Below are 16,087 nucleotides of genomic sequence, written 5' to 3'. Positions count from 1 at the left end.
AAGCCCGCCCCCTGCTCTCTGCTGCGTGTGGGCCGGCCTGGAGGGAAGGCTGCCCCTTCCTGGCCTTACTTACCATGGAGTTGAGGTTGAGCGGGGATCCTGAAGACTGCGTGAAGAGGCTGGCGACGGACGGCAGCGCCCGACGCTTAGGGGACACGCCCGAGCTCAGGCTGGGGGTCCCTGCCGACGCCCGCTTCCTCCTGCCCCGCTTACGGCTGTCCTGCCCGTGACTCTGGCTGCTGTCCCCGCGGGTGCCCGGGGGCAGAGGGCTATGCTTGTTGGAAGGCGACTGTTTGGTGCTGCTGGTGCCGGCCGAGATGCTGAAGATGGCCCTCCGCTTGGCCTCGCTCTCTGGATCTGAGAAGCCAGCCTCGGAGGGAAGGTCCCCTTTGCTGGCATCAGGGAGCGGGCCCTGGGCGGTGCCCAGCCGGGGACTGGCGCACAGCTGGTGGGCAGGTGAGGCCGGGCCAGAGTTCCGGGGCTGTGCCAGCAGTGGGGGATGCTGTGGGGTCGAGCTGCGGGATCCCATGGTGGCGAAGAGGCTCCCCGAGCTAGAGGACTCGTCAAAGGCGGGGGGCTCGGCTCCAGGAGCAAGCGGGACCGGGCTGCCTGCCAGGGCCCCGCTGATGGCCACTGAACCGGTGTAGGAGAAGCCTGTCAAGAAGAACACTGTTTCTCAGGGGAGCGAGTCCCAGGAGAGGATGCTCAGACTGGCTGAAGATGGCGCTACCTGGGGTGGAACTGGTGAGGACGCTCAGGCCCTGAGAACCACCCTCCATGTTGTGGTTGCCACCAGAGATGGCACAGAGGGACAAGGCAGGTGCCCTTGGGCTGGCATGACAGTGCCCAGGTGCGGGGAGCTCCTTCCCATGTTTGGGTGTGGCACCATCGGAAGCCCTGGAGCCGGTCCCCAACTCCCCACCCCAACCCCTCTCTAGGGGGCCTCCCCAGACGCTCAAAAACCTGGGTGGTGTCCAACTGATAATTTGTCTCTTGCCCAGAACTCGGTTATGTCGCCTGCTGCAAAGCTGTGCCCCAGTGTTGGAGTAGTGGGGCACCAGGAGACCAGGGAAGGACCTAGTCTCAGTACTGGCTTGTGCAAGTCACTCTTTATGCCTAGGAAAATAATTTCCAAATAGGCCATGTGCTCACGCAGGTGGGCAAACTGCAGCCCGGCCTGTATTGGAACAGGCCCACCACCTGCCCACGGGCTGTCATATCAGAGCTGAGCAGCTGTGACAGAGACCCACTCGGCTGCAGAGCCATAGTGCCCCTGGCCCCGTGTCAACACATACATGTGCCAAGAATTGGCGCTCTCTGAAAACCAGAACCAGCCAGAAATGGAGCAGTCCAGGCGCCCACAGTGGTTTGACAAGGACAGCCACCATGCCACCCAGTCAGCCACATAGGCTGGAATACAGCCAGACCGAGCACGTCCACATCCGGATGCCAGCCACAGGTTCAAGCAATGCTGTGCTGCTGCCGCCAGCAGGGACGACTGCCCTGACTCAGCGCAGACCCAACAGCCAGGAGGAGTCAGGCTCTGAACCCAGCCCAGCATCTCTGGGGGCCTCACTTGCACCTCCGGCCTGGCCCCTGGGGGAAGTCGGAGGATCACTCTCACCTGCGGGGGCCAGGGCGAGGCCTTTGCTCCCAGAACTGTGGGCATTAGCACCCATCTGCTTCTCAAGTGTGGACGATGACTCTCGTGCCTGCGGCACAGGGCTGGGGGTGCTTCTCTGTGGAGAGAGCACACTGTCACCTGAGACGGCCAGCGGCTGAACACTGGGGAGGGGCCACAGGCCACAGAACATGCTGAGGGTATGCGGCAGGGAGAGGGCACGTGTGTGAGAAGCAGTGTGCAGAGCGGGGAGTGACCTGCTCAGGGTGTGGGCATGGGGGACAGCCACCAGAAGGGTCTGATAAGGGGAGGGACAGATGTCTGACTTGGGTCCTAAAGAATGGCTCTAGCTAATGGGCTCAGGCTATGGGTAAAGGGGGCAGGGAGAGCAGTGACGGGCTGCAGTTACGCTCTGACCCAGCAATTCCACTCCTATGTGGAACAAGATGAAAACACTGACCACACAAAACCTGTACACGCATGTCCACATCGGCCAAAAAGTGGGAACTCTCTGACAGATGAAAAGATACACAAGATGTAGCCCATCTACCCACTGGAGTGTCACTCGGTAAAAGGAGGGAGGCGCTAACACTCGCTACAATGTGGACGGACCTTGTACACACGGTGCTCATGAGAGAAGCCAGACACACAGTGTGTGATTCCACTTATGGGAAATGTCCAGAACAGGCACATCCACAGACAGGACGTGGGTTCATGGTTGTGGGGGCTGGGGAGTAGGTGGGGGTGACTGCTAACGGGAATGAGGTTTCCTTTTGGGTGATGGAAGGTTCTGGAGCTAGAGAGGTGGTAAGTGCACAACCCTGTGAATGTACTAAATGCCACTATAATGCACACTTTGGATGGTGAATTGTATGTGAATTACAGCTCAGTAAAGACAAGAAGCTGCACTGTATGAGGTTCTGTGCTCATGAGTCCACACATGTGAGGCAGGAGAAGGCACGTGTAGACTGAAGGAAAGGGTGGGCTTCCAGCTTCTACCGTATCAGGCAGTTTGATCCCTTCTCCACTGGCACACACCCATTTACAAAAAAATATCTGAGATGAAAACAGCAAGATATTATGGTAATTAGATCTGGATTTTGGATGCTGTTTTTCTTGGGTACCATGGTGTGTTCAAAATTCAATAGCATGCAGTTTAACAGAAGGGGACAAAAAGCAGACACCAGCCCCCTCTGCCTGCACGGGCGCTCCGGGCGCAGCAGTACCCTGGAGCCCGGGCCTGGCCCTCGCGGCGCGCACTTACCACCTTCTCGGCACGGCTGGGCAGCACCACGCTGGCCAGGGGGATGCTGACGGGCAGCTTGCTGGGCTGCACGGTGCTGAGCGGGATGCTGACAGGCAGGCTGGTGATGGCTTCCCCACTGCTGGCGTAGGCGCGCTCCTTCAGACCCTGCAGACATAGCAGACTGCCTGTTCCTGCTGACCAGCAAAGCCCAGGCCACGAGCACCACCCAGAGGACACAGCGACCCTCCAGCCACAAATCGTCCCCTCAACCCAGTAACACCCAGCCCTCCACCCCAACCAGCTCCTCCTGACCTTCCAGGGTCTCGCCCATCAACCCAATAGCCACCAATCACCAGGTCCTCAAGCTCTGACCTTCCAATGTTTCTTAAATTTGCAGCCACACACACAGATAGAGCTACCCTCCTCTTTCTGTCCCCATAGGGCAATACCTCCCTAACAGGGCTATGCTATCAAGACACTCTCCTAGTCTCGTCCCCACGCAGTGGTGAGGTGACCGTGGACTAGGACCTGACGGACTCCCGAGCCCTCCACCCCCACCTGGCATTCTCCTGGCTCCACCGGTCCTCACCTGGACTCCCCCTCCTGGGCCCTCACCTGGACCCCTCTCCTAATAGACCCACTCAAGACATCCACTGAGTGTCCCCACAGCCCCGGCTCGGGTGCAGGTGAACACACCCCCAGGCCCCCACCCCACGGGCCCCTCCTGGCAGCTGCACGTACCTTCTCGCTGCCCTTCTCTCCTGTCATCTGTAAGGCCACGGGGGACAAGGGCCGTGGGTCCTGAGGGCTCAGCTTGATGCCATTGGTGAGGCCTGGGCTCTGGTATGGAAGGCCGTTCTCCTTGGTATGCTCGGCTCTGGAATGAGACACACCCCTCGGTCACTCTTGGAGCTCCCTCGGCTTGGACTTTGCATTCAGAGCTGGTGGCCTGGGCCCAGCAACCCCCCGAATTCCTCCCAAACCGATGAGCTCCCACTCCCAAGACCCCACAACGGCCGAAGGGCGCCAGGGGCAGACCAACCAGCCCGCACACTCACCGTGGGTGCAGCTCGCCGGTGGCAGCCTTGCTGCTGGCCGCATGGTCCTGGCTCAGGTGTCGTCTGAGTACCAGCTTGGCGGGTGAGAGCCTGGTGTAGTCAGGCAGGGCCAGGCCCGACAGCCTCTCGAGACGGGGCCGGCTGCTGTGGCCAGGGGTGCAGGGCACAACCTCCTGGTCCAGCGGTGAGGCCAGGTACTGGGGGGTGTTCTGCTTGGACGAGGGCCGGCTCAGCGCACTGCAGAGCTCATAGCTGGCTGCGTGGCCATTCATGGAGAGCTCCGGGCTCATGCTACTAAAGTGGGGCAGTGAGAGCTTGGAGCAGTCCAGCTCCAGGTGCAGCCGGCCGGGTTCCGCCTCCAGCTCACGGCCCAAGCCACCCTTCCCGCGAAGGTGACCAGGCACAGCGTCGTCGGGTGGTACACAGGACTTGAGCTGCAGGAGCTCCTGCTGCCGTTGGCTCTTCTCCAGCTCCACAATGCTGATCTGCGAGACAGAGGGCATCAGGCCCAAGGCCCAGCCCCACCCAGCAGCCCACCGGAAGGGACCGTTCCAGGAAGGGGGGAAAGCACAGTCAGTCACACTGGCTGCAGGGACATGGAGGCCAGGACAGCCGGCTGCCCAAACTCAATCAAGGCGCTCTGGGCAAGACAACATGTGAGGGTCAAGGGCAGTTCTGCAGACGCACATCCGCTGATGCCCCGGAAAGCAAGACAGAGGACACAGTGCTTCCCGGAGTGTAAGACATTGGGAAAAACCCTGGAGGAGTTTCCTTCCAGGGGTCAGGACACGGGGCATTTGTTTTTTTATTTATTATTACTTTTGGATCCCATGTGAATCATTTATCACAACAGATTTTGACATTACAGCGCCACCCCCTTACCCAACAAATACACGCATTACTGAGCAAAACTCCAGACTGCCAGAGAAGGAATGCTCTTTAGGCACAGCAAAACTGAAAACTTCATGTTCTCAGTAAGGGTCCTCAGGAGCAGGGGAGAGGGGTGGGGGATGGGCTCTGCTGCAAGTGGAAATGAGCAGAACCTGAAACTGATTTGTCTGCTTCAACAAGACTTCAGTTGGGCCCCGCAAAGCTAGGAGCCGAGAGGAGAGGGTGAGATGGGCCTGGAGGCTAGAGAGGAAGAAGGTGACAACCGCAGGCTAAAGGAGGGTCTGTGCTACCGGGGAGAGGTGAGCCAGAGTCCATCACCCCCCTGAGAGCCCAGGTGGAGGGAAGTGACTGCTTAGTCCAGTCCCCAGGATGGGTTCAGCCCCTAGGAGTCTGGGATGACTGAGAGGGAATGGGGACCCCAAGATCGAAGAAAGATTGGGGTAGGAGCAGGCTACAGAATGGGATGCTGCTGTGCCCACCGCCATTCCAGCACCAGAGTTGAGGAAAGCAGTGACTCAACAAGGAGCACACAGGTTACCTGTCTCAGCTGCCTGCCCAACCACATTTCTGTTCTTTCAGCTCACGCACTCTGTTTGATTTTTCCCCCATAAGAACATGTACCATTTCTTGATTACATTGAAGGGTTGGAACTCAAATATCCCCCTGTGGAGACTGCTCTTGCAGGCACGTGCATAGTAGGAACAAGGCCTGGCTTTGGTGACAGTCAGCAAACCTCTTTCCATGATGCACACTGCTGCTCGGCAAGCACAAGACATGTATTGTGGGACCTGAAACTGCTCACAGGTCTACTCTGAGGACAAGGACTTTAGGGAAACACCCTTCAGTGGAGTCATCAGTGTAGAGAAATTCGTTGCAGTGTCATTTTATAAGGATAACCCACTTGAAAGAGCCCCAGCGGTCTGCTGGCCAGAAGTGCTCTGCCTGCTGCAGAGCCAGGCTGGGGAGGCGCCATGAGGGCCAGAGCCAGCACACACAGAACAGTCGTGATGGCTGATGCCTGCCTTTATTCTGTTGCTTAGAAGTCCCGGACTTGGGGACTCAGCCACAGCCTCTGTGCTGTGCTTTCCCTACCCCGCACTTTTTTCTAGCTGCTCTTGAGAAACGGGTCACCCCATCAAAAAAGCACAAGCTGTTCCGTGACAGTGTCAGAAACACTTCCTCAGTAGGTGCTCTGGCAACCTTTGAAGTCTGGGATCAAGCGAGATGCCCTGGGGGCGAGTGGGGGGCCCCACCTGCCCTGCTCCTTGCTCCCCTCCAGGGCTAACAGGGGGGCGTCAGTTACTGTGACACTGGGAGCCAATGCCCTGTCCTTGGGAGGAGGGCAGCTTCCACGCTGACAGCTCTGAGCATGTTCCCGACACCATGGCTGAAGCCCAGAGAGGCCGATGCATCTGTCCCGGGCCCTACCTGCAGCTCCAGGCAGCGTCTCTGCTTCTCGGAGATCTGGCTCCTCAGGGCCTGCTTCTCCTTCAGCAGGCTCTCCAGGGACAGTGTAGACCAGTCCAGCTTCAGCTCCTCACACCGAGCCTTTAGCTGTGGGGAAGGGGTAGTTACGGCCATGAGCCTGGGCCAGGCGGGCCCAGCCTTGCAATATGGGTGCTATGGGGATGATGGACTGCCCAGCAGGGGGTCTGCTTCCCGCCCCGACACTGGGCCCCTGAGGAGAGACAGGGAGGGCATCTGGGCAGGTGTTTCCAGGGGCTGGTCCCTCTCTCCCTCTTGCTCTGGAAGGCCAGGCTGTAGAGAAGGGCCAAAGAGAAGACCAGGGTCAACGTAGGAAATGCCTGAGGAGCACGGTGAGGGGTCCCACGGAATGGGGCAGGATAGCCCCCTAGAAGGGAGGCCCCTGCACATCTCGCAATGGGTCCCCATCGCTGAGTGAGGTCACAGGGGTCTGTACCCCGGCCCTAGTGGCTCATGAAGGAGTCCAGTACTGGGAGATTGAGGACCAGGAGAGTCTGAGCCCCCTCCGGGGCTTGTCTAGTGAATCATCAGAGCCTCTGGGATGCCCCACAGGAAGCTAAGGTGCCGCCTGTGGGCCCTGGGCCCCACTCACGCTCACGAGCTCAGAGAGCCACGCAAAGCAGCGGCCCTCGGAAAGCGCAGGAGGCCAGTGGGCCGGGCCGGGACCGCTCACGCACCAACTGGAGGCTCTGGGTGCGCAGCTCCCGGGTGTCCTTGTCCAGCTGCTCTGTCTGCTCCCGCAGCTGCTGGTTGTGAGCCGAGATCTCCTTCTGCGCCTGGATCAGGTCGCTGTAGGTCAGGGCCTTCACTCCCAACTGCGGACACATGACAGAGGCTGCAGCCCTCCAGAGAAAGGAGCAAAGGGGTGACCCCAGGACACAAGTCTGTGCCGGCCCCATGTAGGGAGCAGCCCTCTGACCAGAATCCGGTTCTAAGCCACCGGAAAAAGCACCACAAAGGAAGTGGTTCTTCTGGATCTCAGCCGTCCTGGCTGTGCCCCCAGCTGCCTCCCCCCATCCTGCGCTTGGGTCACCCAGCCTTGGGCAGCTCTACCTCATCCAGTTTCTGCTGGAAAAGCCTCTTGATCTCCTCCTTCTGGGCCTGGCAGTGGCCAAACAGCTGCTGTGCAGCGCCCAGCAAGCGGGCGTTCTTCTCCTGCGGAGACAACGTAGGTGAGCGTGCGGCCGCACTCCACCCTGTCCCCTCTCTCCAACAGGCTCACTGATGAACGCTACCACCTCCCTATGTGCAGCCGTGGCACCCAGATGCAAGGACCAGCTGGTCCCCAGGATGCCATCAGAAGGCGGCACCCGTTCAGGGGCTGAGCACGCCCACACTCCCAGTGCCACCACAGATGGCCTCCACTGCGGGCGGGCCCTCTGAGTGGGGACCAGGGGACATGACAGGGAGTGCAGTCTGTTTGTGGTGGGCTGGGGCCCTCGGTAGCTGGCAGGTGAAGGGCTTGGCCATCTCGCCCCTCTGCATAGCGCTGGGGATGCAGCCACCGGTGGGTCTCACCTTCTCCTGGTCCAGTAGCTGCTGGAGGCTGGCCTTGTACTGAGGGGTCTTCGTGTATGCCAGGAACTGCAGGTACTGAATCTTGAAGGATTCTAGAAGAGCCGGGGACAAGGTCTCAGAGCAGAAGCCTCGAGGTCTTGAGGCTAAAAGGCTGGCGGGCGGGCTTCAATTTCTCTGGGAGCTCCCCCGGCCGTCGTCAGATGCTGTGGAGAACTGCCGGTGACGGTGCCGGCACCCTTGGTCCCGTCACTGCCTTGATGTCCCTCACCACAGCTGTGGCTGGTCCCCCCCTCGCCCGGAGCCCCTCAGCAGGGGGATCCTCCTGCGAGCGGCTCGCAGCTCCTGCCATCACCACCTGCGTTTTCTTTCTCCCCGGGACTGTGGGTTTCCATGACCAGATCTGCCAAATTTCCCAGTAAACACAGGCTATAGATGTGGAACTGGGGAAACCGGTAGCTCCCATGATTCAAAAGGGTTTCCTTCACTCAGTTTTTAAAGAGATGAGAGGTCTCAAGGTCGAGGTCCACAAGGTGAGGGAGGGCTCATCCCCGACGGGCCCAGCCCCCTCACTGGGGCCACAGGAGCCCTGCCTCACTCATCTGATGCAGGCGCACTCCCAATGTGATCACAGATGTCCCCAGACACTGACCAGTGTCCCCTGGGGGCAGACCCCCAGCCCTGCGCCTTCCATCCCGGCTCACCTAGCAGCTTCTGCAGTGCAGGCGGGGTGGGTGCCAGCAGCAGCTGGTCAGGCGGCTGCCGCTGCACGCTGGGAGGTAGCTGATAAAACGGGCTGTGAGGTGACTTGTACGCATCTGGGGAGACAACAGCACCCATGTGTCAACAACTGCCCAGTACTCCCTCCCGGGGAATTACAGACTTTCTACGGGGCTTCTCTGCCTTTTTCAAAGACAAGACTCAACACAGCTCCTGGGGTCCAAGGGCACGGCCAGGTACCGCGTCTTGGTAGTTCTACGAAATCCCTGTGAGCACGTGGTTCCTGCCAGGTGTGCTGGGAAAGCTCCCCCCACCTTCTCTCAGGGGCTGTGGCTGGCTCACCCTGTGGCGAGGCGGCAGCCGTCTGGGACGCAGTCTGGGCACGCAGCAGGTCCAGTGCAGTCGGGCTCTTTTTGGGCTTACGCTCAGGGTTTGCAGTGCTCATCTTCTTGGGGCGCCCGCGCTTCCGGCCGGCTAGCTTCCGCCCCTTCTTGTTCAGCTTCTTTTTCCGGGCTTTGGAGGGGGATGGCTTCTTGATGGCAGTCGTCCCCACTTTCTCTTCCTCAGCACCAGAATCCTAGTGGATGGAATGTCGAAGGATCAAAATCGTTATTAATGAGCCCGAGATACAGGCTCCAGAGTGACTGGACAAGGCACCCTGCACCCCAGGAAAACCCTCTGTCTTGAGGCCGGTGACCAGTGCTGACCAATGTGTGGGCTCTCCAGCACTGCTGCCCTCCAGGGCGAGGGCAGGGCAACTGGACACTGTGCCCATTGGCAGCCATGCGGGCCCAGGGTGTGGGCGCTCACCACAGGGGTGTCCGCGGGTGCAGCTGCCTTGTTCTCAGGCACCTTCGTGGGGGTGGTCGTGTTACTCTTGTTTTCTCGCTGCTGCCGACGCCGAGCTGCCTCTTGTTCCTCCTGGAAAGCAAGTGTTGGACGTGTCCTCAAAGTGCCGGCATTGTCAGGGTCCCCCTCAACCCTGAGGTGGGCTAGCAGGCCCCGCTCCACTCATGTCAACTTCTCTGCCCATTGCATAGGTGAGGAAACTGAGGCAGAGAAGCCCGTGTGCCACCCCTGGCCCTTAGCTGGCCACAAGCCACACGCATGTCTATCATGAGCGAGCAGACACCCCCAAATCTGTCAGTTAGAAACCCGGTGGCCCTCAAAACTGTGACACATTAAAGGAAACAAAATCAAAGACAAAAGGCCCTGGGTGCAGCGATGAAGAAGCCGCCCGCCAGTCCTCTCCTCTGAGGGGTGGGGGCGCACACTGGGGCACATCTGTGCACAGAGCGGTGCCGTCCCAGGGAGGCTGCTGGACAGGCCCCGGGAAGAGGGAGGACGGTGCCGCCGGCTTAGCTTGTCCTCTGTGCTTGGGGTGTGGTGGGGGCCTCTTCCTGCTCGGATGCTGGCCTGAGTCTCCAAAAAGACAGGCATTTGGGCAGATGCCCTGTGAGGCCTGGGGGGTGGTGGGGGTGGTGATGGTGGTGGTGGTGGTGGTGGGTGTAGTGCCAGGACTGGGCATTGTAGGACGCTGAGACCAGCAGCAAAACCACCATGTCAGGGCCTAAACCAGCTCCCCTTGAGCGGGGGGCTGCCCACACCCAGAGAGGACCGCGGGTGCTCCAACTGCCTCGGGCCTCAGTTCTGGACGCGATGGGTCAGTGTACCGTGAGCGGCTCACTCGTCCTACACTTTGCAGAACGCACCAAGTTACCCAAACATTGTTCAAAGGTCGCAACTCACTCAACCTAGTTCCCAAAACACTATTCCCAGGAATTGTGGCTCAGTGGGCGCCGTAATCCCCACCCCTCAAAGCGGTGCTCCCCATCCACAGCTCGGAGCGCCTCAAGCAATACCCCACGATGTTCAGTGAAGGAATAAAGCACACACTTACCCTGAGTTTTGGATTTTTCAGACTAGAAAAATAGTTTTCAAGCTAAAAATGGAAAAGAAAGGAAAACATCTTATTGGAAGTCAACGCCAACCTGCCTGCACATGCCAACAGTAGATGTCCTTGGAGAGTGGCATCAAGCCTGGCAGGGACATGTCTCTGCCCAGAGACCCACCCCAACTGCAGGCCCCGGCTCTTGGGGGTCGTGCAGACCCATAGGGCCATGTCACATGGGGCGAGTCTGGGTGAGGACCGGGCCCAGCTGGCCCAGGGGCTCCCTGGATACCAGACACCTCTGACACTGAGGGAATTGTCATCACATGTCACTCGGGACAACATCCAGCCTACACAAGGACTGGAGCCCACCTGTGCTGTGGGAGGCCTGGGCCTCGCCCGCAGACACTCACTATGGTGCGGTCGATGGTGTGCAGGTAGTAGGACACTGGCTTCCCCGTCCATGACACCGAGCCCTTCAGCGGTGACAGCTCCACCACGCGCATGATGGTGCCGATGTCTGCAAGGACGGACAGGTCAGGCTTCAGGCCCCATCACGTGCAGCCATCCCACCCGCCAGACAGCGAGGCGCCTGATCAGCACACTGGCGGGTCAGGGAGGCGCATGATGAGCACAACGGTCCCACTAACCCAGGTGGGTGTCCAAGGAGAACCGCGGAGAGCTGACGGGGAGGGATGGGAAAGCACTTGGGGAGCACCTAGGAAGAACAAGCTACCCGCACACCCAGCACCCAACAGGTCTGTGCTCGAGGGTGAGTGCCACACAGCGACAGGGCTCTTCCCCAGGGGCCGGAGCTGCAGCCCCGCCTGCTGTATAACGAGCCACTTGCCTCGAAGGCCAACCAGATATGGCTGCAAAGCAGCTTGTAAACCACTCCCTGTAACTCCACAGCCTCCTGTCAAGCTCATGGCTCCCAACCCGGGTGGTTCTGCCACCAAGGGACACGGGGCGATGTCTGGGGACATCTGTGGTTGTCATACAGGGGTGCTCCTGGCATCGAGGGGGCGGGCCCAGGGAGGCTTCTCAGCCCCCCAGAGAGTGACCCGCCTGTGTCAGCAGTGCTGGGCTACACTCTCACGTCAGTGCTAAGAATGACGTATGTTCAGAGTTAACAATGCAGGACTTTCTTACCACTCAAGTTTCTACTGTTTATTCTGAAGTTCAGAGGTGCGAAGGGCTTCGAGGACACAATTCTGCCACCTGAAACACAAAAACTGATCATTGCCATTCGGGGAGAACCACCACACACACACCAATGAAAGGAAAGTGGAGTTAGAGCAGGGGAGGAGAGGCTACAGGTACACTGAGTGGACTGCATGAGGACCGCGGGTCCTGTCCGTTTCCTCCAGGTAAAAGCAAAGTTAAGGCACGCTTAAGCCTGTCCTACTAATCGCTTTCCTGTAGAAATGCACCCAAGGCCCCTGAAAGCCCATGGGCACTGACCCCGCCTATGCCCAACCCCGGATCTGACACTTGCCAGACGGAAGCAGAGCCTGGCTGTCAGGTCAGACCCTGCTGCTCCCGAGTCACTGCACTACCCCCACATCCAGGTGCTAGTTCTAGGGAGGAAAAGGACCCTGGCCTCTGCCACGGTGAGAGCGCGTGCACAGTGCTGCTCACGCTCTGAGCACCACACCGCTCCTCCTGCACTGAAAACATCGACTACACACGTTAACGCCAAACTCTGCAGTATGAGAACAGAAGCCAAACATAAAAGTTAAAGAAAATAATAACATTACATTTCAATAGGAGGCCAGGATAAATCCATTTGAGGCACACACACACACACACACACACACACACACACGCACACACGCACATGCAGGCACGCACGCACGCACTTACACACCCCATGACAGCCCAGCACACAGCCTGCTTCTGCGCGCCATCCCCACTAGGAAGGATGGGTCCCAGGGCTGGCAGGAGCATGGTCAGGCAGTGACCTTGTGCCAGGAATGAGTGGGCGCTGGAACCACGGTGGCACCTAAAAGTGTGGGGCACGATGAGATACAACCAGGGGTCCACAGACCGCTCTCATCTGGGACCTACCACCCTGCAACACCTATAGGACAACGATGCATTAGGGGACTTCTGAGGGCACGACACTGCAGGACAGCTGATGGCTGGTGATGGGAAGGCTTGGCAGGGAGTCCCGACCCTGAGCTGGCCCACATGTGACAACCAGGCACCCAAGCCCTTGGGAAACAGGGCTGTGTAGGGCAAGGTCGAGGTCACCATGAAGGGTGAGTCCAGAATGAGTGACATCCCACAGGACAACGAGCCGGGATGCCCCACGGGTGTCGTCCAAAAAGATGGAGGGGCCATTCTCGAATAAAATTCCATAGTGGCCCGAAGGCCATGGGTGACTGTTGGCTGCAGAATCAGGATAAACAGCCAAAAGAGTGCCTCAGGATGCCCTGGAAATCCACTGCAGGGTGCAGTGAACAATAGCCACTCGCTCTTACAAATAATTAGGAACAACCATGCACACACGTACACGCACATGCTCACCTGTACAGACACAGGCACACACACACTCGCGTGCATGCACACACACATAAAGCCAGTGGTGCTGAAGGCAGAGAAAAGCTACCTGAGTCTGTGACATTCCCCACCCACACACAGGTTTGGACTGGGCTGCTGCCTGCACTGGACCTGGGACCGAGGGAAGGGCAGCAGAGGGAAGCAGCAGGGCGCTCTGGCCAGGTGGGCGTGGTTCCAAACAAAAGATGCCCAGAAAATGTGGGAGAGCCGGGCCTAAATGCCAGATTAGGGTTGCCAGATAAGCAGGGATGCCGGTCAAGTCTGAATTTCAGATACACGTGATAATCATTTAGTATAAGCTGGGGCATCCTTGTACTAAGAAGCTATTCGTTGTCTGCAGGAAATTCAAATTTAACCGGACAGCCTCTATCTTCCTTATTAATCTGGACACCCACCCCAAATCCCTCAGGCTGGCTGAGCAGTAAGGGTCTACTGCACACACTGAGCTGGGAGGCACCTGGCTCGGCCACCCAGGTGACAATGACAACCACAGCCAAGGATCCCTGCTGCCTGAGGTCTTTCAACTGGGCCTGCAATGGATGGGTATGGAAACTGAGAAGAATTCCAACACCTGGGATCAGTGCCACACCTAGCCAGACCGACTAGGTGGCGAGCACGAGGCAGCCCCGGCAGGACGGGGTTAAAGGGGAACACGTTACCTTCCTTCATGTTTGCAAATCGCTCCTTCAGCTGGTGATCCACCTCAGGACCAAAGGCAAAGTTATTCACAAATATAACACTGCAAAATAATATTCCAGTTGAGTAAAACGAAGGTTCCATTTTCACACATGCACAGAGCACCTGTGCATACGACGCCTACCGCCTCCACCGCCAGTTCCATTGTAGGGCCAGTCCCTAGGACGGCTCCAATTTGTTGCTAACATACAACAACTTGGAAATTTCCAGTGACCACCAGACTGCTGGCTTCTCTAGAAAAGCCAAGATGGATGTGCGCAGGCCCAGGCAGCTACCACCTGCCCCTCGGACATTTCTGGGCTAGAATAAGGGCAGCACAACTGTCACCTGGGACAGCGGAGTGAGGATAACCAAACATCCAGGCAGGAAAGCAGCTGACCGAGTCAAGCTGTGTCTGCACGTGCTGCCACTGCCCCCCCGCACCACCACCCCTGCCCGAGGGCCCATGTGACCAAAAGCAAAGCTCTTCGGAGGGACAGAGTGGCTCAATGACCGAGGGAACCTCAGTCTGCAGACCCCAGCTAGGGCAGTGGGTGAGGCTGCTGCCCCCGCTGGGGAATGGGGAAGTGCCCCCCACCCACTCCCTCACCACTGGATCCGGCCCAGCCCTCTTGGAGGACTCTGAACGGCTAAACTCTGGAAGCAACATGCAGCTGGTTCAGGTGAGACAGACAGTCCCACACTGAGTCACATGGCTCTCCTTTCCTCTCCCCTCTGTAAGTGCCTCCAGATTAAAACCGGGCCACGGATGGCAGAAGTGAGGACAGGGGTCACTTCCTCTTTTGAATGTGACAGAAAACAGAGTGAGATGCCACCCTCACACTGCTTAAGTCTTGATGGCTTTAAAATCAAGACGGCTGAACTGTTCACAACCAGCAGGGCACTTGACAGTGAGCGCGGAGCCGCGGGAAGAGTGCGGGGGTGTGAAGATCAGCGCCTCTCTATGCGCCATCCCTGAGGGGAGCAGACAGCTGAAGCGGGACGGCGGCCACCGGGTACAGATGGACAGTGCCAGACAAGGGACCGAGCTTGGGGAGGCTGCACGCCAGAGTCTCAAGGTGACACAGGCAGCGCGCAGGCGGAGCCAGAAAGGCCTCCAGGGACTCCTGCCCTCTCACACTCGGACACAGGAAACCAGGAAACTGAGGCGGTAAGGAGCTGGTGGGAGGGGACAACCCTGACAGGAAGCAGAGCACCTGGGGGGATGTCCAGGGGCCCAGCCTCTGGGCCTCACCACGTCTTCCCATCACCCAGGTCTGGCCAAGGAAGAAGAGCCTGAACCCCAGTGCTGAAGGGGCCCCACAGGGCTGCCCCAGGCCAGGCACACAACGGGCAGATGAGGCCAGGCTGCAGTGCAATCTCAGGGCTTTCACATCCCAGAGACGCGTGGAAGACACGACTCTGCGGCCTGGATATTTCTGGTCCGTACTCGATCGGTGAGCGTGGGGTCCTCCCCAGGGGGGAGGAGCCTGGCTCAGTCTCCCACAGCAGCAGCAGAGCCCCAGACCCTGTTTGATGGGGACACCCATGGGGTTAGCAGGCCTCTCTCAAGAGGGGAGGACCTGGCCAGTGGAGACAGTGGGCTCACAGGAGAGCAATGAAGGGGGATACTTGTGTGAAAAGAGCAATGCCTAGCTCCTATTTGCCCGGAGAATCGAACGGTGGGGGACATGGGGCGACATGCAGTTAACGCACCCAGAAGGACGGGGGAGACAAGAAAGCAGCTCAGGTTGCAACCTGAGCCACTGCAGCAAGGCTGGCCAGCTGCCCTCAGGAGCACTCCCGTGTGCAACGCAGCCTCTCTGGCTGATACACACAAGACCCTCATGCTCCGACCTTGCCTTCTGCCGGCCCAGCGAGGCCCCTCAAAGCTGCAGCAGAGCGCAGCGATCGGCCCAAGGCCAGAGGAAGGACAAAGAGAAGACGACAAAACACAGGACAGCGGAGGGCTGCAGACACAGCTTCAGGAACTAGTGGACATCGAGGTCCCATGTGACGCCCTCGGGGTGGGGGGCCTGTAGGAGCCAGGAGGGCTCTGGGACGGCTTCTTGTCCAAGGAAACGTAGGACACGTGGGGGTTTCTGGCCAGAACAGGCTGCTGATGGTCACCACGGGGAATGCAGAAATAGCCAACCCCCAACCAAGCCACAGAGGACGCACCAGGCACTGTGTCTGCATGCAGACACAGCGTGACCAGACCACAGGGCCGCCTGCTCCCCTAGGCCACGAAAAGCAGGAAAGCGCCCTTCCTGACAGGCCACAAAGGCTGGCCACACTGACCCTGGGTCCGGTCACTGACAACCTGCCCTGCTGAGTCCTGAGAGTGACCCTCGGCGGGAGGCGACGCAGGGAGGCCAAGCTGAGAAAGGGAAGGGAAGCCCTGGCTGCCTCCGCCATCC

General features: G+C 59.0%; 1 protein-coding gene across 3 annotated transcripts in view; it reads right to left on the bottom strand.

Annotated features, from left to right (window-relative positions):
- DOT1L (DOT1 like histone lysine methyltransferase) overlaps positions 1-16,087 on the bottom strand; it is a 54,275-nt gene that overhangs the window by 8,977 nt on the left and 29,211 nt on the right. For all 3 annotated transcript variants that reach the window (XM_074337497.1, XM_074337499.1, XM_074337498.1), the window contains 16 exons: positions 13,652-13,731; positions 11,580-11,648; positions 10,841-10,947; positions 10,437-10,478; positions 9,347-9,457; positions 8,879-9,113; positions 8,521-8,634; positions 7,820-7,911; positions 7,355-7,456; positions 6,979-7,116; positions 6,245-6,370; positions 3,926-4,410; positions 3,609-3,744; positions 2,886-3,032; positions 1,625-1,739; positions 74-654 (listed from right to left, as the gene is read on the bottom strand). In XM_074337497.1, coding sequence (XP_074193598.1) covers positions 74-654; positions 1,625-1,739; positions 2,886-3,032; positions 3,609-3,744; positions 3,926-4,410; positions 6,245-6,370; positions 6,979-7,116; positions 7,355-7,456; positions 7,820-7,911; positions 8,521-8,634; positions 8,879-9,113; positions 9,347-9,457; positions 10,437-10,478; positions 10,841-10,947; positions 11,580-11,648; positions 13,652-13,731 — 2,680 coding nt within the window. The remainder of the gene's footprint in view (positions 1-73; positions 655-1,624; positions 1,740-2,885; positions 3,033-3,608; positions 3,745-3,925; positions 4,411-6,244; positions 6,371-6,978; positions 7,117-7,354; positions 7,457-7,819; positions 7,912-8,520; positions 8,635-8,878; positions 9,114-9,346; positions 9,458-10,436; positions 10,479-10,840; positions 10,948-11,579; positions 11,649-13,651; positions 13,732-16,087) is intronic.

The sequence above is a fragment of the Rhinolophus sinicus genome, linkage group LG07 (genome assembly GCF_036562045.2).
Source record: "Rhinolophus sinicus isolate RSC01 linkage group LG07, ASM3656204v1, whole genome shotgun sequence".
Lineage (NCBI taxonomy): Eukaryota > Metazoa > Chordata > Mammalia > Chiroptera > Rhinolophidae > Rhinolophus > Rhinolophus sinicus.
Note: the sequence above shows the minus strand (reverse complement) of the source record. Positions and strands in the feature narration are given on the sequence as shown.